The sequence below is a fragment of the Lissotriton helveticus genome, chromosome 9 (genome assembly GCF_964261635.1).
Source record: "Lissotriton helveticus chromosome 9, aLisHel1.1, whole genome shotgun sequence".
Taxonomy (NCBI): domain Eukaryota; kingdom Metazoa; phylum Chordata; class Amphibia; order Caudata; family Salamandridae; genus Lissotriton; species Lissotriton helveticus.
Genome location: NC_136070.1, coordinates 1,077,297,557 through 1,077,321,004, shown reverse-complemented (window position 1 = coordinate 1,077,321,004; position 23,448 = coordinate 1,077,297,557). Strand labels below are relative to the sequence as shown.

The 23,448-nt window shown below is 43.7% G+C and overlaps 1 protein-coding gene across 2 annotated transcripts in view; it reads right to left on the bottom strand.

Annotated features, from left to right (window-relative positions):
- DNAH1 (dynein axonemal heavy chain 1) overlaps window positions 1-23,448 on the bottom strand; it is a 1,443,760-nt gene that overhangs the window by 1,060,147 nt on the left and 360,165 nt on the right. For both annotated transcript variants that reach the window (XM_078661462.1, XM_078661463.1), the window contains exons 21-23: window positions 18,804-19,057; window positions 1,055-1,267; window positions 676-840 (exon numbers count right to left, since the gene is read on the bottom strand). In XM_078661462.1, coding sequence (XP_078517588.1) covers window positions 676-840; window positions 1,055-1,267; window positions 18,804-19,057 — 632 coding nt within the window. The remainder of the gene's footprint in view (window positions 1-675; window positions 841-1,054; window positions 1,268-18,803; window positions 19,058-23,448) is intronic.

Below are 23,448 nucleotides of genomic sequence, written 5' to 3'. Positions count from 1 at the left end.
TTCAGTAGCTCTTCAATTAGTAATATCATATCACTATTGAGTGCTGTCTGAATGTCAAGAGGCATGAAGTGGTGGTCTAAATGACAACTGCTCCATTTACAAGCATCTCAACGTGAACTAGGAACAAGAAACTGTTACTGAATCAAGGTAAATGAAGCCGCAACTGATGGACTCTGAAGGGTGTCAGGTTGGAAATCTCAAGAGAGGAAGAGAACTGATGGAGTCTTCTTTCCCTTACCTGACAACTGTATATTTAATGCTTCACCTGAGCAACCTAAAAAGACCTTTTGTCTGAAAATGCCATGCTTAATTTGTCGTTTAACACAAACTTTGCGTGTTGATGAAAAACGATGACGGTCATATGATGAAAAGCCTACTACCCATCACCAAAATTCAAGTTGCTATCCAACACCTAGAGTTGCACTGTCTCAGATTTTATTTCGAATTATTGAACCAGATATTACTTCAAAGTGCACTATTGTATACTTTTATTACAGAGGCCACAGCATCTTATGCTGCGGTTACAACAGAAAAAAGTTTTAAAACTGATAACATTACCAATCAATGGATCTACAATAAAGGAAGGTGTGAGAATTAGATAGAATCACAATACAAACAGAAAGAAACATGTTCAAAATACACATGCAGTAATGCAGACATGTCAGATGCACATACCTTATTGTTTTCTACAGCACTGTTCATGATTTTTCTCCAGGTCCTCTCCATAGTCTGATAGCGTTTGCTCTCTACAGGTAGCTGTCTATTGATGTCTTCGGAACTGAAAATGGGCTCCAAGTAGAGCCAGGATCTCTGGCATGTCAGCCACTCCTCGAGAACGTCCTAAGCACGGAAAGAGTAAGAAGAAAAGCCTGAAAATAGTCCATTTCTGGTTGAGGAGTAAAAACGGTGCACAGTAAATTGTACATGCCTTTTGCAGGGGATAAGCATAGTCAGAGATACCCTAAAGGTGCTCACCAGAACATGCAAAGAAGCCTGATAAGGTCAACAACCAGTCTAGACAAATTTTTGTGGGTGTCATTTCTCATTTCTTTACCTGTGTCATTCGGAGCTTGCCCTCCCAGGTACTGATCCGTGCTTCAAAAGGTTTCTTAAATGGGGAAAAGGACATACTCTGGGTCATCACAATATGGTCATCTAGTAACTGTGAAGCTTCATCTGGGCTCTTCAAGATGAAGGTTCCTGTCTCTTTGTATGGCATCACATTGAAAAGGATCGACTCCCACTCCTTCTCCATCTTATCTAAAGCCTGTGAAACAAACGAATAATAATTCCAGTACACAGGAGTCAACCAGTTCACAAATGATCAAGCACTGATGAAACTCACTAGACAGAATTATACATCAAGGCTACAGCTCTTTTGTCCCAGCTAATGCATGTATCCCAAGAGTAGTATCTGCTGGTTAAAGACACATGAAAGGGTAGGACTTGATATTTTGACACTTAGAGGAATTATTGCCGTGTTTAAAGAAATTAAATCAATATAACTGAGCTCTGGAATGGGCAGGAGGACTACAATGAAACGGATACTTCTGTTTAACTGTAGTCTTGTATAATGTTCAATAGTATGAGAACCAATATAATGATCGAGGTGATGCATGGTTCTGGCATCTTTTTAAAACCCAAATAAAAAAGAGATATGTTTGATGACCTTTCAAATGCTAACGAAGGGCATGACATTGGAAGTGGCGGTAACTTTGTATGTATACAGAGCTCATAAATAAAATACAAAAAAGTATGTACTTCTCCTTCACACAATTCTAAAGGGTGGGTCATTTTAAATGTCTCCCATATTTCTACCCTTTGTGATAAGTGAAGCTAAATAACAAATAAGACATATGAGAAACTAATCTGAAAGATTGCTTTTCCATTCCAAGCTTCAGACATGGCATTAGAAACCTAATGCTAGGGACTGTTTCAGAATTTCTCAATTATTGTGATTGGTATTGAAAAGTAACCTTTTGCATTGGGTACTCTAAGCTCTGCAAAAGCAATGTCCTGCTTTTGGAATTCTCAAATCCCTGGCCTTACTGTTGAATAGCTGCAGGACTGAATGTGCAGATAGATAGGCAGGAATGAGGATTAGCTCTGCCTACATCTATTCAGCAGTAAGTACAGTTCTAGAAAGGGACATTGTTGCTTGCAGCTCTTTGGTGCGGCCGTGAGAGGAAATCACATTCACTACAAGCAGCAAATGGGAGTCATCAGAACAGCATATATCTACAAAGTTGCAGAAACCCTTGACTGTTGCAGTGACCTACTAACCATGTTTGGAAGATTACTGCAAAGTTTGGTAGGTGACCCTCTTTGAGGCTGTCTTTTTAGGCAGAATAATACAATAAACACCACTAAAATTGTATTCCATATCACCACTTTTTCTTCAATAGTCGAGAGACTGCATTTTCCAGCTAACAATTAAGCCTGAGTGGTGAACACCGTTCGTGGAGTTTGTGGAGTTTTCCCGCACTCTGCGCTCCGCGGAGCTCGCAGGGTTCTGAAAAATTCTACTCCACATAGCGGAGTTTTCCCTCACTCGTTAACCCTAAGTTGGCAAACGCTAGTGAGGAAAGTCCAACGCTAGACTACTTCCCAGTGAGATTTCTGAACGCGGGCAGTTGCGGATAGTCACTACCACTCACGTTGAGAAACCCTCCACTCTCATAGAGGAAGCTGCTGTTTGAGTTGAACTTCTACTCAAGCGGCAGAAAGAAGCAGCGCTTCTACAGCTGTTGCCAGTAGTGTGAGATGCTAGTCACGCTGATTTTACAGTGTAGGACAAACACCTGGCACTAAAACTCAGTCCAAATGGCGTGAGGTAACCCACTCCATATTTCGCGGAACTCCACGTAGCTTGGCAGAGTTTTTTTGTCACTCCGCCCAGGCTTACTAACAATCTAGTTTTCCAAAGATCACTACTGACATATTGAACTAAAAGTGCAGTGTGCTGAACTAAGACTGAGACATTTGTTGGAGAATTCTTACCACACCAGTCTGCAACACCTTTTGTGGTCTTCAGCCAGTCATAATTATATATTCTACTAACCTATATACCCATTTCTTAAGCTCTGCCTGACCAAGATCAGATTATCTCAAATCTTGCGTTTAACAAGTGGCATTTCTTAATATATGTTTTCCACTTATCCTGTTGGTGACTACTGACTTTAATGACTTTTAGCACTGCTCAATCTATGCTACCGAAAATAAGGCCTCTACTCATCCAAGGCATTTTCACTTAAAATAAATCACTTTAAAAAAGTTACTTGTACCTGGTGAAAAGCAATCTGATCCTAACTTTGTGTTTGGGACCTAACTGAAGAAAATTGTAAAATCTCACTTATACCTCATCAGTAGATGGGGACTAAAAACTCCACAAGAAGATTCCTATTTGTGCTAAAAAAAAGTTATTGGTGCCATAACATGTTTTTATGTGCACTGCAGATTTCTCTCTTATTTTCTAGAATCTATAATTTTGTGTTCCAATATTATTTTGTCACTTCAAATATAGTACCCACGTCTCACAATAAAACATATATCAAAAATAGCTCCTCTTTATTATTTACCTGATATTTTTGTTCCAAAATCTGTGTAGCATAATCCATTGTTTCACGTCCTAAACCAAACATGATCCTCTGTAAGTTTCTCCCATAATACTCTGACATTTTTTAATACTCTGCAACGTGGCATTTTTAAGACTGAAATCCAGTTTTAATTATTCTGAAATGGACCTCCAGTTCAAAAAATAGTAAAGCCTGTCCTGCTGTACTGTGCAAGCACAATCCACCAATCTAAGCATTTTAAAATCCGTCTGGAAAACAGTACAAAGCTATTTGTGTGTAACGATAGTTCTAGACCATAGATATATGTTATTGTTTCACATTCAAATAACATTCTTTATCGCCAGGATGTCGACATATTTGGGTTGTCTCTCATTTCAGTCAATGAGGTGGTGGGCTGAAATTTCCGACCTCAATTGCCTTGGCATATTCTAGCGACAAACAAAAACTCACCTCACCAGAGAAGTGGCCAGGGCATATGTGAATGTATTAAAGAAAGAACATTGGAGTACTGTGATTACAGATATGTAACTTCCCCAGCTTTGAATTTTTATAGATCCTCATGCTCTGAATAGAGTACAGAACTGTGTTTAATTGGGCTCAATGGAAATAAAGGTTCTTCAGTAATGTTTGTCTCACTTGCATCACAGTTCTAGTATTTATGTTGATGCAGTCATGCTTTGCAAATGTGTGTAACACCCTCTCCCCATCTCCAATTCATCCTACTTTCACACATTTAAAGTTCAGGGAGCTACTCAAAACCAGGATATTTTTAAAGCAGAAGCACCAATAAAACCTTGGGGTTTGGAAAAGCTTTTTAGAAATGCTTAACTTTACTTCTCTTCCAAGATGATGTACCCACACGTAAAGCTGCTATTGTCACATACTCACTGACTGAGTGATGTATTACTTATCTGAGCACTACTGGTATATTCTAATTCAAGAACCAATCCATCTAATAATTCCCTGGTTCAACAAAGTCTATATTATATTACAAGATCTGCAGGCTACAGAGAATGGTTTCAGGATTCTGCATTATCTGACTTATGTGTCACCATGGGTAGCCCTCGTACCCTGTCTCCATGCACCATATTTATATGTTGCCTCTAGTTGCTGTTGAAATATTGAAAGTTATTCCTGTAACCGTGCACTTGAAAAACTTCCTTGGGTATTAATTTTCTCAGAACACTATTTATCTCTTACTGGGAAGCTGACTGGTACTCCAAAAATATACTGTACAAGTCATGGCCTTGCAATGAGGACTCAGGAAGGCTGGGTGCATGCCACGTCATCAGACTACTTAAACAAGTATTGGAAAATGCATTAGGTTTTACCTATAAGATTAATATTAAGCTGTTTTTGGTTCTAAGTTGACGATTCAGCAATAATCGATGTTTAGTGATGTGCCTTGAGCTTTTGGTCCCATTGCCACTACACTTGCTGCACTATTGAAATCATGGCCCTAGTGACTGCTGGATAACTGCACTTATTACTGCCTGTTTAGTAGAAACATTTAGCAATATTTGGTGTTTAGTGGAGTTATGACAACGTTTGGCCCAGTGCCACTGCACCTGTTGCATCATTCAAATCATGAAACCTGTTGTTTACATGGTAACTGCACTTGTGTCTGCCAGTTTAGGAGTACAATATAGCAATATTAGGTGTTTAGTGGGGTGGCTATATGCTTTTGGTTCTGGTGTCACTGCACCTGCCGCACCATTGAAATTATGACCCTATAGATAACTTCTCTTGTGACTATCTTGTTTAGTAGTAAGGTATAATCTGTGTTTTCTGGGGTCCCTAGAGCTTTTGGCCCCAGAGCCACAGCACCTGGTGCACCATTAAAATTACGTCTGTTTTTAAAGGTAAGGTAAAGGCAATTGTGATTGCTTCTTTAGTAGTAAAACTAGCGGCCCATCCCGACGTTGTCCGGGTATGACAAAAATGTCTGCAATGGTTAGAATAGTTATGTATATTTTATTTCAAAACCTCATGGTATACCACATTCGTTAAGACTGTAGGGTAAGTAGGTCCTAAAGCATGTAGTTGTTCTCAAGAATAACACGCTATTTGTCGCAATTTTAGAAATTGTTTGTTACCTTTGTTTTTGATCTGTGCAGACACGCTACTGCTGGGTGATCCTTGCAGCTGAACTTCTGGCAGTTAGTGGCTCATCTGGGAACATTTTCCCTTTTGTGCTCCTGCGCACCTCACAGTCCCGTGACTCAGTCGTCCTTGCTTCCCCTTTTGCCCCAGCGTTATGTGCCTCTGCATCCGCTGATTATGGCGCCAACGTTCAGCGTGTGTGCCTGCTGTCAAGTCCCTTGGCCTCACAGTGTACAAATGCGGCACCTCGATGCTGTGCGTGTTCCAAATGTCTCCGTTCAATGTGATAATGCGCCCCAGCGATGCTCATGTGCCTCTGTATCCACTGATTAAGGCGCTGACGTTCAGCGCGTGTTCGTCCTCCGATGGCGTACTCAGACGCCACACATTTTCTACATGATAGAACGCTATTCTCACGCTTCAAACGTCATACAATGCTGAACGCACACGCCCACCTCAGAGGTGGTGCTACATCCAACAGACTACTTTGTCCCACAACGTGCTTTGTCCCTTCCAAACTATTTAGAACAAGCACTGGCGTTGCCAATAGGTCTCGCAGTAGGAAAGTTATAGCTATTGGTTTTGTAAATGACAAAGCCCTTTATGTTTTTAAAATGAAAACAAAAATAAAAGGCATTGTTATTTGCAATTGTAATAGCTACAACTTTCCTACTGCGAGACCTATTGGCAACGCTAAAATAATGTAAAAAATGTGAATGAAACATAAATAAAGCAAGGCGTGTTGGGGGTTGATTAATGTTTTGGAGCAAAAGACCAGTAGGAAGGCCCTGTCGGGAATGCGCAGCTGTCGGGTATTCACAAAAATAAATAAATAAAAAATAACAGTGGGAGGAGTGAAGAAAGTAATGCCCTGCCATGGAGTGCTGAAACCTAAATTAAACCAGTGCTTACTGCATTAACCGGCAAATCCTAGTGGGACCAGCGCCACTTTTCTTTCAGCAGGATAGGAAGGTATGCCTATAATATCCACCAGCCGGGCAACTAGGTGAATAGACCAAGCCGCGTTCTCATAAGGGATACGTGGGGACAGCTTGCTAGGTGAAGTTGGTGGCTCAGGCCCGACCCAAAATGACAAAAAAATGGAGATATGAAGAAAATTGCCTTGGCTTCACGACTCCCCACGTGTAAAACCATTTACGAGCATGGAGAGACCCTATTTCAGCCTGACCATGGTGATTCTCTGACGAGGCCAGAGGAGTTCAACACTTGCAACGCTATAGTCACAGAGGCGACAGATGGTTAATAGGAAAAGGGCTTGGATCAGGCAGAGAGGAATGCCCGCAATCAGGTTAATGTTAGATGGCGGCCTGGGGGCAGGGGCGCCGTTTCCTGTGATAGTAATCGCTGCGGTATCCGCTTACTGCATAATAAATCTACCTGACTAATGAACTCCGCCCGAGCGCGGCTGGGTGCAAGGAGGAGCGAGGCGGCAGCAAACATGGCGTGAGTGAGCACGAGCTGCGAGGGGCTCTTCAGTGCACGAGCTCCGATGAGGGGAAGACGGACAAAGAGTGGGGAAATAAGTAACAGCACACAGGGTCTGTCTGAGTGTCGCAGGAAGCGAGAGATGAAAGGGACATAGGAATCAGACAACGCAAGGTTATTGCCCGGAGGTTATTCAATAGGTTATTTGCAGGCTGATCCGGGAGTGGTTTAATCCAATCTCCGGGACATAAGAGTGTCCTCGGGAGAGACATATCTTCATGTATAGAACTCCCCGAGATTAGGGGACGGCATGACTGAGTTGCGGGCAGCAACTTTAAAAACCCGAAAGCAATATCAGGCATTTCGTGTAAAAAGGGTAATACTATTTTTCAAGCGTGTTATATATCTTTGCAAAGAAGGATTTCGCTCTAAAAGAGAGGGGGTTGGGGAGCACAAACGTTGCTAACAAGCATTCACGTACTATTCATTGCGTGATTGCCGTGCTCGTGAGATAAGATTTTAACCCGAAAGCAATATCAGGCATTTCGTGTAAAAAGGGTAATGCAAAATACCAAAGATTGCGGCGGCATAAACAAACAAGGCGGGCAGGGGAGGGGGCGGAGATTTTAACCCGAAAGCAATATCAGGCATTTCGTGTAAAAAGGGTAATGCAAAATACCAAAGATTGCGGCGGCATAAACAAACAAGGCGGGCAGGGGAGGGGGCGGAGCGGGGAGAGCGGCATGTGGGTGTTAAGAAGCCGGGCCTTTGAAGTGAAGCTAAGCTTCACTTCAAAAGGTGTCGGAGGAATGCGGGAGAGAGGAACAGATGGCGATTGCGGCTGTGCACGCGCTTTTAAGCTCAATGCACATGCGCATTGAGCTTAAAAGTCACGGGCACTGCAAGGAATCGCCACGATTCCTTGCCTCTTAGTTAAAAGTTGTTTAAGCCGCAATAGGCTCGCAAGCTCGATGCGCATGCGCATCGACAGGCGAGACCTAAAAAACAAGGGAACCCAGGGCGCAATAAGCTAAGGACCTTGGGTAGATACTTAATTTTTAAAGACAATGGTCCTTAGACAGTGGGGGGATTTTCAGAAAAATAAATATAGACCAAATGGAACTATATTATTTACAAGAGTTGCCCAGCCAGACAATTTATTATTCTGGTAGAAACAATCATGAAACAATAAAACACGAAGTGTGATAGAAGCAGGACACCAGCCGATGTCTGACTGCCACACTGGGGAACCACAAACAAGGGAGAAACAGTTGAACAGGCAACAAAAATGGTCATCTGAATATTGCAAATCATACAACAGACAATCCAAAGTAATACACATATGCATATGAAATTAGTGTTAGTTATGCATTTAGTGCAGTTCAGGTCGACGACGTTTCGAACCATAAACAATATAGGTTCATCCTCAGGACAAGAAATAATTGCCTAAAGAATTATGCAATCAAGGTTTTTTCATGGTTGAAAATGGTCCAGTTCTGCATGCCGCAGATCAGAGAGGAAATTGCCTTCGTTTCGATATCGGGGGATTACTTAAGCAGGTCCGCGATGGGGTTCCTTGCTGGCGTGAAAAATAAACACATTTATTTTATTACGTTTATTTTTCACGCCAGCAAGGAACCCCATCGCATATGCATATGTGTATTACTTTGGATTGTCTGTTGTATGATTTGCAATATTCAGATGACCATTTTTGTTGCCTGTTCAACAGTTTCTCCCTTGTTTGTGGTTCCCCAGTGTGGCAGTCAGACATCGGCTGGTGTCCTGCTTCTATCACACTTCGTGTTTTATTGTTTCATGATTGTTTCTACCAGAATAATAAGTTGTCCGGCTGGGCAACTCTTGTAAATAATATAGTTCCATTTGGTCTATATTTATTGTCCCTTCCAAACTACATTTTGCGCTGGTGTATAGCCTATGTCCATCTGCTTTGCCTCACCTTTCCAATACTGTATGTGGTGTTCCAATTGGCGCAGTGGTTCCGGAGCTTACCCGCTTCAAAGGTTTGGTCTCTCTCTTTATATTATTAGTATGGATATAGCAATATTAGGTGTTTACAGGAGTTCTGATAACTTTTGGGCCCGGTGCCACTGCACCTGTTGCACCTTTCAAATCATAACCCTAGGGCCTGAAAGATAACTGCACTCATGCCTGCCTGTTTAGTTGTACAATATAGCAATAATATGTGTTTAGTGGGGTGCTTTGAGCTGTTAGTCTCGGTGCCACTGCACCTGCTGCACTATTAAAAACACAACAATAGTGCTTGCTAGATAAATGTATTTATGACTGCCTGTTTAGTGGTAAAATATAGCAATATTAGGTGTTTAGAGGAGTTCTGACAACTTTTGGGCCTGGTGCCACTGCACCTGCTGCTCCATTCATATATCGACCCTTGAGCCTAAAAGATAACTATTTGTGACTGCCTGGTTCGCTGTAAACTATAGCAATAAACTGTGTTTAGTGGGGTGCCTAAAGCTTTTGGTCCCAGTGCCACTGCACTTGCTGCACTATTGAAATCATAGCCCTAGTGTCTGATAAATAACTGCACTTATGACTGCCTGTTAAGTAGTAAAATATAGCAATATTTGGTGTTTAGTAGAGTTACGACAACTTTTGGCCCCGATGCCACTGCACCTGTAGCACCATATAAATCAAGCAAATTAACTGCAATTCTGACTGCCTGCATATTAGTCAAATCGATCTAATAATGCCGACAAAGAGCAAAGAAAGGTACTGATGCATGCATAGAAAATGACACAAACATTTTAAGGTTAAAGCATCTGCTTTACACAATAAAGTAATACAAAAGTAAGCATTTCCAAATACTGTTAGAAGCTGTCTGCCTTTTCCGTGGGAAGATATCTCATCTTATAGTTTAACAGTCCCTGAAGTATGGACAGTGAATGATGCTTAAAAAGTGTGAACAGCTTTAGTAGAAGATAAGTATCGTAAATGCATTCAGCCAGGGGGAAGATAAGTATCTGTAAACAGTACATGATGTACAGCCTTAATGTAAGAAAAAAGTTCCACCCCCTAAAGCTGATTGGGATGAGTACTTTGGCCCTGGGAACTGATAAGAGAAGTCCCTTTTAGGATTTATTAAAAACAATAGATTTCACAAGCACAGCCCAAGCGCTGTGCAGGCAAAACCTAAATAGATCAATTCCCATACAATAAATTCAAATAGAGCTCATTTACAGAGTCAGAAGTTATCCTGAAAATCGGCCATGTTAGGATCTGAGATGCACATGGTCAACGAGACCAATGTACGCTATTGATTATACAGGTAGATAGTTTCTGTAACTTACAACAATTATGTTCAGGATAAAGACCCTCATCCACCCTTAGGTGGCATGCGTCCTCATTGGATCCCTCCTCACACCAGGAATCCAAGCTGGAAGTGTGGCTCAATGGTTAGAGCGGCAGACCCTGATGCAGAGGTCTGGCCCGGGACCAGGGTTCAATTCCCGCCTCGGCGGGTCTTGGGCTCAATTTCCTCGGACCTGATAATTCTCGCCTCGGTGCCTATTCTAATCATGGGTCCCACTCTGCAACTCTGGGCAATAGCTTGCTTAATCTCCACAACGGCACCAACAGTGCTGGGATGCCTGGCTTCACCTTGGGGGTGCCCAGGAGTGGACATTTCACAGGGAAAAGCCAGGAAGGGTTCCACAGCGGTATGCGTTACAGCGCCAGGACACCCAAGGGTATTAGTGCGCTTTACAAGTACAAATTACATTTACAACGCCCTTCTCAAAGAAAAAAGGAGAAGGGAGGAGCCCTTTGGGTATTTTTTGTAGAGGTGAGGTCCCTTTGAGACTAAGGTGTGGGTAAGGTGTGCTGAGTGCAAGGTGACTGTGAAGATAAAGTTAAAACTATCTCATGGTGGACTATTAAGTACTTATATTAGGTGTGCCCAAAAGGCAGACTGAAATTCAGAGGGAAGGGAATACCAACAATCCCATAAGAAAAAAAGAGGGTCACCATGTTGCTGCCCATCTCATGACCCAATCAGGAGGTTCTGCACTTTCAACAGGAGCAATCTATAGGTAGTCACTATGCTAATGTGAACAGAAAAAGATATATTCTATACTTAATTTCTAATGTCTGTACTTGATTTCTGATGTCACAGACAATGTCCCATGTGTGTATGGTGTAGGTCCACAGCCTTTATCACCTGTGAAGGAGTTGTAGATCAGAGACAGAAAATGTTAACTCACAATTATAAGTAGCGTGCCTTCAAACATAATTGATTCACAGGCAGTGTTTACGTGCTCATTATGCAACAAATGTGTGTAATGGTCTTGCGTGATGTGACCCACCAATCCCTATCGGTGAAAATAGTGTATCAGCAATACAATGATTATGCTCATCCGCAATATACCAAGTGTTAAGCCTCAACCCCAGCCTTTGCTGACAGACACACACAGGGCTAAAGAGTTCCTGAAGAGATGCACAAAGTTAAAAAAATGAGACACATATAATAATTATTAGTCTGGACATATTGTAAAATAACACAAAAGAAGTAATATAAGGGACGGAAATTCAGAAAACCGCCTCTAAATGAAACAGAAGCAGAAAATCCATTTATTAGGTTGACGTGTGCATTGTGGGATAGCCATACAAGAATGTCATAGTTTGGAACAAGGAAATGTTCTTAAAATAGTTCTAATATGGGACAAGACCTTATTAGATCTCGAAAGAGTGAGAAATGTTTATCTGTCAGTCTTCGGTTCTGCTACATGCAGTTGACAGGCAAAGAGACTGCAAGGCTCACAGCTGAGCGTCTTTTAATCAGAGGGTCGTCGACACTCGCGCACCCGAATGACGAATGCGTGGAGCTACTGGGAGACGTAATTTTCTTAGTCATGTGGAGTCTGTGAAGCTGTCCAATAAAGAAGGTTATATTCAGGGTCATTGGGAATTGTAGATCCCAAACGTGGGACAAATGTTGAAACCTCAAGGATTTTTTGAAAAAACATACAATGTGGATTTGTCCACAAGTTGCGTTGTGATTATTTCGAGTACATGGAAATTCAGAACTTCCTCATGCCCAAGAAAAATTCTATAGTGTCTAAAACGTGATATATTAAAAAAAAAAAAAAGGTGGAGGCCAAAAAACAGAGGTGGAGTAACGGGTTTGATCAGTATTTTCATAATGAAAAATCAATTGTGTATCAGAAGTCAGGCATCTACGGTGATGTTTGTATATGTAGTAAGACAATTGAGCTTCATCACTACATGTTCAATTGAGTTGTCAAAAAAGATGGTCAAGTGACACAATTCTAGAAGGATGCTTATGATCATGATAAACTCATCCATGGGAGGTCGTCATTGAGTCCAAGAATAAGGTTGGGCAATCTGAAGGCCCATCTCCACTCCCTTTGGAAGAGAAAATGCATAAGGGGGATACACTTCTAAAATAACCCCTGCTCCCCCCCCCTTGGTAGCTTGGCACGAGCAGTCAGGCTTATCCCAGAGGCAGTGTGTAAAGCATTTGCATATAACCAACAGTAATACAGTGAAAACACTACAAAAGTACACCACACCAGTTTTAGAAAAGTATCCAATGTTTTATCTGTGCATAACAAGACCAAAAGGGATAAAGATCCACCATACAGCTCTTAGAAATATTAATAAGCAAAAAAAGACTTCAAAAACAGTTCCTTGAAGATAATAGCTTCGCCCAAGGCTATCACGGTGTAATGAACAACAAATCCAGACATCGCGGGCCAGCTACGGTACATTTAGAAATGCAGGGCATTGGAACCTCGCGGTGAGCTCCGGAGAGCGAGCCTCGGTAGGCAATGGTTTCAGAGGTCAGTGCAGGAGTCGTTGGGCCATTAAAGTCACACGTGTTGCAGAATGAACTCCGTGCAGTTGAAGTCAGGAGTGCTGGTGTAGGTGGGTGTCGGGGCTCTGGTGCAAAGTGCAGCAGTGCGGTACCATAAGGTCGTGGTGCAGGCAGCGGCTCGGTGATGGTCGTCTAGTGGCATTGGTGAGACCAGGGCTGAGGTGCAAAGTGAAGCGCTGTTGTTGGCGGATGAACCAGAGTTGATGCCGCTGGCGTCGGTAGGCTAAGGCTTGAGTGTAGGACGAGGCGGTGCATCGTGTAACTTACGAGGGGTGCCCTCAAACCACTGTGCAAGCATCGGCATTAATGTGGGCGTGAAGCGTCGTCGTCGGGATACCAGGGCGGCACAGTGAAGTGAGGCAGTGCCAAGCGCGGTACCCACAGTTTGCGCTGCATGCAATGGCTCACTGGCAGCGGTGGGCGGCATTGATGGTGAGACTAGGGGTGCAGTGCAAAGTGCCCTCTGTAGTGCCTCAGGACACGGAGCCAGCAGTGGCATCAGGTTGCCTTTTCTTCTGTTGCAGCACAAAACACACAGTTTCCAGTGCTTGTACCAGATGAACTTGAAGTCTTTTCTGTTCTTGAGACTTCTTGAACGGGGGGCAAGCTCTACCTCAAGCCCTTGGAGAAACTCAAAAAAAGAAGTTGCAGAAAGTTCAGTCATGTCCATTCTCTACCGAAGACAGAAGCAGCCACTGCAGGCCAACACAGCAAAGCAACCAGCAAAGTGGTAGTTACTCCTCACAGCTTCTCCAGCTCTTCTTCCTGGCAGGTTCCTTGATCCAAAAGAGTCCTAAATATCTGGGGTTATGGCCCCAATATTTATACTAAATTTCCTCTTTGTCCTTTTTGTGGCAAGGGTCTCTGAGCCCAGTACAAAACAATTCTGCCCTCTCTGGCCCAGCTTCACTATAGGAGGTGGAGACAGCATTGTGCAGAGGAGACACTGCCTATCCAGGTGCAAGCCAAAATTCCTCCCACCTCTCTAAGTGCACATCAGACCTATTCAGCCCGAGTATGAGTTACCCATGAAAGGCAGGACACACCTCAAACCCCATAGTGACTGTCTACAGTGAATACACCTCCTCAGCCCCTGTCACTCACAAACTAGACAGTCAATACAAAAACCAGCACACAGAATGGTTAAGCAAGAAAATGTCTGCAACTGCAGACTGTAAACTGCAACTCATCCTGTCGGGTGTCACAATTTCAGAAGAAATTGTGAGAAATGCTTATTATTAAGCATGGAAATGAAGGGCCAATGATGATCCCTATCATGCAGTGCGCAAGAGCTACTATTAGTGATTCCTTACTTGCCTTCGCAAATGGAACTTCTTAATGTCCACAAATCATAACAATGAAGATTGATTCATCAAAAACATGTATTATTCTGGCTGTCCAAAACACACAGATTACATATAATGCAATCAATTAAACTAACATAACGTGGAAAATCAAAACATTTTTTACAGTGTTTGTAGGAGGCTGGCTTAGTATATGGTGCTCACTTATGTAAGTGTAGCCCACTGCACTAATCCAGACCTTCAGGCTTAGTCCAGAAGGAGTGTAAAGCAGCATGTTTTACCAGTAATTAATCTTATGGTGTAGGTTAAGTGAAAAAGAACCACACAGTGTAGTTATAAAAATATGTATTTATTATAAACACACGCTAACGCAATGCAATTTCTCCTACCCGGAGATATAACCACATTGCACACAATAATTTAATAATAGATCATATAAGTAGCACAAATAAACACTGGTCTCCAGGGGGATACCAAACCATATACTAAAATAGTGGAAGGCAAACCACAAACTAAGTGAAGAATGGATCCAGAAGACGTAGAAGAGTGAGGGACCCAAGAAACCACCCTAGGTAAGTATCTAGGAACCCCACGGAGGTCATGTGCAGAGTGGGAACATGACCGCGTGCTCAATACATGTCAATGGGTAATACGCGGTGCAGTTTTAAAGAAAGATGATCCTTCCCAGCGGACCCTGAAGACACCCCGTGGAAGATGGAAGGTTAGAGGGTCACCCCAACCTGTGGATACCTCAGGCACCAGGATACCTACACCAGGGAAGCCGGGTGCATAGGTGCAAAGTGAGGTCAGAAATTGATGTAGACCACAATGGAAGTCTTTAGAAAAGATACTGCTGGCAAAGAAGACAAAAGAGTCTGGTGACACCCAAAGGTGGAGTCAAGTTGAGAGGTACCTGCAAGCTGAGGGGACAGAGTTTATGCCTCTCAGAAGTGACCAAGAGGTGCGGAAGACGAATGTCCACCGATGTCGGGGATGCAGAAGAGTTGACGGTGCCCTTGAAGTTGCAGCTGTGCGGACCAGGCGACGCTGTGGAAGACAAATAGCCATTCACAAGCTGTCCCACATCGGATGTCAAAAGCCAGGGGTTCAGTTTCTGGCAGGGGCAACAACAAGCCTTGGGAACGGCAAGCAACGTAGTTGTCAAAAAAAGATGCAGTGTCGGGACCAGCAAGCTCTAAGTGACTCATCACAAGCAGGTAAGTCAGAGCAGGCCCGAGCAAGCAGAGGAGTCCACTAAAGCCAGAGAAGACCCTCAAGAGGACCCACAGGTCAAAGGCACAGGAGTCACATTAAGTCCTCGAGCAGCTCACCAAAAGATGAAGACCCACGGTGCAAGGGATGCGGTGCAGGCGAAGATCTTGGCTGCAGGAGATGCTTGAGGCTGGAGCTTCTTGGATCCCAATGATCTCTGGAGGAGAAAGTCAACAAGCCTTGGCAACGGCAAGTCGACGCAGTGCACAGGGGTACTGCCCCAGCGGTTCCGACGAGGGATATTAGCCTCAACCGTGCTGTGAAGACAGTGCAGGCTTTCAGGGAGTTGCAGAACCGCCACTTGTGTTGATGAGCTTTTTGGAGTCTGTGGGAGCCCAGGATCAGCAGAGCGGTCAGCTGCATTGCGGTGCCTGCAGAAGCAGGGGAGTGACTCCTTCACTCCAAGTGAAACTCCTTCGGTGTCCTGGATGTCCACAGACCTAATGAAGAACCTGTATGGAGCAAGGGCACAGATGTTGCAGAACACTGGCAGGACAACGAGACTAGGAGCAGCAGGAGTCTTCCCAGTTGCAGTTTCGGTTGCCAACGCGAAGTTCAGCGAAGTCCAAAGTGCCCAGACGGTTGAAGATGAAGTGGTTTCGAATCTGAATCTTGTCCCACAATGAATCTAGGGGCCCACCCACATGTAAGCCCTTAAGTACCCTGAGGAAAGGGTTAGGACGGTTCAGGGGTCCCTCCCAGAGGAAGGGCTGTACTGTTGGGAGGAAAATCCCATGTCCTTTCTCCAGTTTTACGCCAGAGCTGGTTCCACCTGGAGTATGCAAGGAGGGCACCAAATGTGCCCTTCCAAGCAGTCTAGTGGCGCTGGCAAGCGCCCCCACCCTGTCTCATTACATTAAGTCCTCTCTGGGAGGTGGTCACACCTTCCTGTGACAGGAAACCGATTGTCCTGCCTTCCCCTTCTAGAGCTTGGCTCAGCAGCAAGATGGCAGAATCGTGTCTCTGGGTTGCAGCAGCCATAGTTTGCTGCCCGCTCATGCAGGGGCACCCTCACACTTAGGACCGAGCACCCTGCCTTCAGGATTGAAAGGCCTGCCTTAAGGGTTACTTATAGGGTTTAAGAGCAGTGACCTAAAATATAAGGGAAATTATATTTGTCGGAAATGGTGCAAGCACCAGTTTACACAGGCTTCAATGGCAGGCCTGCTATCAGAATTTGAGTGGTCTCTCATGGGTGGCATAATACATGCTTCAGCCCAGTGGAGACCCCTGGTGTACCCATGCCCTGGGTACCTTGGTACCATATACCAGGGACTTACAAGGGTACACCAGTAGCCAATCTGGAGTGTACCTAAGTACTCACCAGTTCCAATTTAGGGAGTACACACAGAGACTGGGGTCCTGATTAGCAGGATCCCAATCATACTTGTCAGAAAAATATAACGAAACCAGCAAAAAGTGGGGGTGACCATGAAAGCAGATCCTACTTTCCTACAGATTTCATGTAGCAAGTGGTTCTAATGAAAGGACGGATTAGCTGAGCTGTATTCCTGGACTGAGGCGATGTGTTAAGGGGTACATATTCTATAGTATTTTAAAATAAGGAGTAGCTAGTGAGACAACTAGTGTGGTAGAGAGTTATGTTTCAGTGGGGAAGAGGCATAACATTCAGCATGATTGCTATGGATGTAAGAAATGTGTTTAAATCATGCAAAACCTTTTTCCTCCTCATGCCTAGCCTTGTTTGTAGTCATGCTTGTAATCATACTTGCAACTGAGGAATTCAATTGTGAGTTCAGTATGAGTTTGAGTGAAATTCTTGACTAGAGGATGTTTGGGATTGTGGGTGGTTGATACTGGTGGTAAGATTCACGATATTCAAAGGTGGCCGATATAAAAGGTGGTGAACAGCAATGCAAACTGTTAACGACAAGGCCCATTTGCCTCCCCCTCCTAAATTTCAGGTAAAAAATACTTCTGACACTGAGATTTCCAGTGATGATAATGCCAAAGAACTGGCAATTGAACTTACCAGAAAATAGGAGGATCCCCCTATTAAAGAAACCTATCAAACTTCATTTAAGGCTCTAGGATATTCTCTTAAGTTCCAAAAGGAGACAGTTAAAGTACCTTACTTGCGGATCCTCCATATAAGTATCCATGCTGTTGAAACTTTGGTGATAAATTGCACGTATGGAACCTATCCATTCTGTTGCTTAAGAAGATAACCAGGTCAAGGCATTTTTCTCAGAGCAATAATCTGCTCAAGACCAAAAGAAAACAGTTGGAACATGCAGCTGAGGTGCTGTTGTATAGGTTGTTGCTTTCAAATAAAAAAATATCAGTTTCTTCTCATGTCATTTCTCGAAACTGAAAAAAAGCTCAAGCAAAGAACTTTCTCGCTCAGCCTTAAGTGAACTACTCTGACATGGAATCTTGAGTGCATCTTGCTGCCCTTTCAATAACTGGTTGAAAGAGAAACTTCCCAAATTATATGGACTAAAATGTTTTAAGGCATATGTTAGTAAGCTGGAGAATTATGTACTCCATCCAAGCTACTTCCTCAACGTAACGTCTCCTTTCAATACATTCACAAAAAGAGAGTGTTTGTGGATGATGGGTGTTACCAGGATTCACACACAATTTTTTGTCAGGACCCAATTTATGTTATGGCACATACCAAAACGGTGGTTTCACCCAGAGGCCACCTATTTAGGGTAAATCTTCACATGTGCGATTGGTTTGTGCCCTCTTGATTGTATGAATTTGTTGGGTAAATGAATCCCAAATGTTGCGTATTGAACGCAATATATGCAGGCAATAGGCAGTTGTAGCAGTCTTTTTTTATTTTAAAGCATGTGCAAGAGCAAAGAACAGCCGACACGTGTTTCGCCCAAGGGCCAGCAGGCCAGGGATTTCTCAAGGCAGAATATCTTGTGTTAGGTTTGTAGTTCAAATCGGTAGAAAGAGTGGTTCTGCAAGGTAGCTGCTAACCAATCGAACATGTAAACATTCACAAAAAGACCCTATTTATAACTGTCCATTTTAAGCCATTTACTGGGTCAAGGAGGGAATCAGTGTGACAAAGTCTCTGCGTTCGCTATGCTAGCAATGAACAAAAAAAGCATGCGTCCTCCCGATGCAGGCTAAAGCCTAGACTCACGAGAATGTTTAATAACTACTTTATCTTCCATAACCTCTTTCTTTTTCATTATCCATTTTTATCATTATATCAAATTCTCCCACTTTTTCACAAGAGCTAAAAATTACCTGTTCAATGGAGAATTCCTTGCCAGCAATTTCAGCGACTTTTGCTATAGTCTCAATATGTTCTTGCAGGTTCATCTCTAGACAGCGTATAAAATTTAAACTGGCTTTGGGTTTGATATTAATTTCAATTTCCTCAGAAAGCAATTCCCAGTGGCGGTTCCTCATTCCTGGATTACGTAGGCCCTGGAAAAGTGGAATGTATGGCCTGAATTCCTCAATCCTCAACTTAAACTCCTGAGCCACATCCTGGCATGCTGCAAGGTAAGTCAAGCAAAATCAGTTACTTCAGATGCCACATATGTAGGATGCATAATACACTGATACCTCATTACCTGTTTCAAAAGCTGTGTCCTGACCATTGGGCAACACCTAGGTGACTTATACAAAAGGTGCCCAGGAGTGGTCCACAAGGATAAGGTCCAATCAAGATTTGTAGAATAACATTTCGCTACATAACTAATTCCCATATAGACTCATGGCAGATGAGTTGAAAATCTGGTCTGCAATTGGAACACGCACACAGACATTAGACACCCCTGAATTACACAATAGCCTACACCGAGATGTTTCAAATATTTTGATTCTATTTTTCTCCCAAGGTGCATGCAGACGTATTTTACTCCTTTTGAGGTCTCGCTGGCGTTGCAGCGCGAAGCGCTGCCGGCAACGAGACTTATAGTCGCCTTGCTCCCTCCCAAGGGAGACACAGCCAGGCACGCGCAGATTGTGGTCTGTGGACGCGCACGTACAGCCACGCACGCATCCACAGACCACACCCACATCCCCAGCATACACTTTCACGTTCGCGCATACAGCCACGCGCACATTTCCTGTCCAGCTTCACAGCGTAACTTTTTGGCCATTGACTCACCCGGCCTGGGGGGGTGCTCCTAAACGGTGGCTGGCTGCCTGCAAGCGGAGCACTCCAGCTCTTCTGTAGTTCTTGCTAAACAACGCGGGGCTCTCTTCATGGGCATGGGAGCCCCGCATTGCTATATCCTGCTCTTGGCGCTGGAGCTCTGTTCCAGCATGGGAGCCCCGGAAGGGGCCAGGCGCTACCTGCGCGAGCCGCAGGGCACGCAAATGTTGAAGGACAGCACATGTGCAGTTAGCCCTCACCCTCCCAGGTCTCCTCCCCCGGCCGGATGTCGAGCTACTTTATGTTTTGCTTGTTTTTATTGCATTTCGCGGCCGCACTTCAGCCTCCATGTTCACTGGATTCCTTCAGTGATCCCGATGTTTGGAACATGCAGAACACCCAGGTTTTGACTTGCGCCTCGCTGACGGAGCATGAGCTTACCTTCCCCTCTCGGCACTGGACGTCGCTAAGAAGCCAGGACACGGCTGAGTGAAGTCTTTATCTCCATAGGCTGCTCTGTTCGAGTCATCCACTTTATTACCTTTGCTGCCTGCCGGCTTCTCAGTGTGCTCATTTTCATCCTGACACCGGCTAGTGCTCTACTATTCTGCCGGCACTGCAGTACCCGGCGGCTGTTCTCTTGCTGCCGTGCTGCGGACTCCAATAACACTGCCCTAGCTTGGACCATTTGACACCCCTTCATCAGAGGCTGTCCTCTTCTGAACCTCCAAGCTGAGAGCTCTTACTGATAGTTACTCCGATAACACATGGCTGTTTCAGCAACACTTCTGTAATTTGGGAAATTCTCGTCAGCACAACACCTCCAACTTACTGCGCTATTGGCCTCTTCCTTATAGCATGCTGCTCCTGTGTATCTCCAGGCAATGTGATGCATCCCAGCAGGATTTATTATAGAGTTTGTCCGCAATTACCTGCTTTACCCCACATGGTGCATCTCATGCTGAAGGAGACAGAAACACACCTTGGGTTGCCAACGATCTAGTACAGTCATGTTCCTACTGTTTCTTTTCTTGTCCTGGTGGGTATTCTAATTTTGAACTCTGTTGTTACACCATATCTACACCTCATATCGTGCATTAACGTCTTTGATAGATTACGATTACTACGCTAATCAGCAATCTGCCTTGTTCTGTATTTTGACATTGCTCTGTTAAGCATACCCTAAGGGAGTGATTTTGAAGTGGTGCCCGTCTTTACACTTCTTTTATTGTCCTTTTTGCTCTCACTGAACACCATCCTTTATCCATATCCTTCTGAGGGTTCATTGCGTTATGTGCCATTATTGCTATCCTTAAACTCTAGTGGCTTCTCTTTTTATGACCACGCTGTCTCTAATGCACTCATATTGTATCATTCTAGATATGCTGTTACTGAAAGCCTTAAAATTTGAGGATAAACTTCTCAATAGTAACTTCGCTAAATCTTGTGATATGTCTTTGTGGAATAATGAAAAACAGATAGGCCATTCTTCGCTAGGATTGGTCCTATTTGGGTGTGTAAAGGTGTCAACTTGATTAGCAATATCTTTTCTTAAAAGGACCCTCTACCATTTGCATCTCTTCAACACAAGTTCTTCCTTTCAGATCTGGACTTTTATAAGTTCCTGAATATTAAAGCAAAAATCTCCAAATTGGGGCCTCTTCTGCCACCTATTCCTGCCTTCTTGTGCCAATGCCTGAATTGGGTCATTCTGCTTCGAAGATTTATAAATGAATACACACATCCATAAACATTCCCCCCTCGCCCTACTGTTCAGTCTAAATGGACCGCATACTTCCAAACCTGGTGTAGAGCACCTCCCAACTCACTATCATGAAATAACATATGTGCTCATCTCCTACAAAATAAACTCATGCCTTCTTTGGCATCAACAAAACTCTTTGTATCAAAATTCCTTTATTGGGCCCCAGAAAAACTCTTTAAATTACATCTTTCAGATAGAGATGCTTGCTGGTCCTGCAAACTGGATCAAGGCGCTCCGGAACAAATATCATTCAAATGTAAGTAGCTAACTTCTTACTTAATTGCCCTGGATTTCCCTACAATAAACCCCTATCTATATATCGCCCTCACTCTATCTTTCGCCCTCACTCTATCTTTCGCCCTCACTCTATCCATCGCCCTCACTCTATCCATCGCCCTCACTCTATCCATCACCCTCACTCTATCTATCCATCCATCTAACCATCCATCGCCCTTACTCTATCTATCGCCCTCACTCTAACCCTCGCCCTCACTCTATCCATCGCCCTCACTCTATCCATCGCCCTCACTCTATCCATTGCCCTCACTCTATCGCCCTCCCTCTGTCTATCTATCGCACTCACTCTATCGCATCACCACAGCATCACTCAGCACCACAACATCACTATGCACTACCACAGCATCACTGAACGCCACAGCATCACTCGTCGCCACCACAACATCACTCAGCGACACCACAGCATCAATCTGTGCAACCATTCAACAACAACTGGTTCAAATATGTTCTCTCAATGGTTCAAGCTTTATTACAAATGTCACGAAAAGATGTTAATATTTCACTTCTGTTCTTGGATTTGTCTGAATAAAATACACTGAACATAATCTTCACAAAAGTTATTTACAAAAGTTTAAGCTATTACCATTATAAATTCCAATAACTTTTATTTAAGTATTAATTATTTAAAAAAATTAAAAGCCATTGTTATTTGTAATATCAATACATCTAAGTCACGTAAATACGACACATATTGCATTACAAATGCTATAGGTGTCACATTTGCTAAAGTTAAAACTATTGCCATTGTAAATGACAAAGCTATTAATTTCGCTATTTTCAAAACCAGCACATAAATAAAAAATGTGTCATTTACAATATCAATAGCTCAAACTTTCCTAATGCGAGACCTATTGCATTGCAAATGCTTGTTTCTGTAGCAGTCATCCCTTAAAAACATGGGTCATGACTCAAACACAATTTCCAATCAGTTTACCCCAGCATGCTTGCACAGAGCAGGGCTGCGTCCCTTCCCAAACTGCGCGCACTGTGGCTATGAACCAGCGGACTTCTACCACATGACTTGGTCACGCCCTCGCCTTGCCCCGTGTTGGTCAAGGATAGAGCCAGAGCTCACGCAGGTCCTGGGCTGGCCAGTTCCCCACAATCCAATACGTCTCCTCTTGGGGGTAATGGATGGCCTGGATGGTTCACAAGCAGACAAAGCATTTCTTGGGACAGCAATCCCGGTGGCCAAATGAGACACTGCAGATACTTGGGCGCGAGCCACACCCCCAACCTTGGCAAAATGGCGCCCGGGAGTGGATTGGTGTGCCACGCAGGAGAGACCCTTATTTGAGGCTGGGGATGCCCAGCCAAATATAACAGAATCTGGGGTAAATGGCTGAACCAGCTGGTCTAATGGCACAAACCCTCCTTTTTTACACACAGGTGTAATGCTAACACATCAAGGAGGGGCTTTCATCCACTCCTTTGTATGTATTCAAATCTGGTAATTGTGGTAACTGCTTGTAACATTGATCAAGTGCCCTGTGCTGTTAACGTGTTCGATCTTAAAATCAATAAAGTTGATTAACAAAAAAAAAGGCAATAAGGGTTCGGAGGTGGAAGCCCCAGGCTGAAGCACTTCAGTCAGAAGATTAGTTCTGACCTGCACAGAGGGCAACTCTAGTCCAAGGACCACAGAAGCCCCCTCCTCTGCAGCCACAGTTGGAGGAGAGAGCATGGTAGTATATGGGGATGTGTCCAGTCCACTGGCTTCCCCA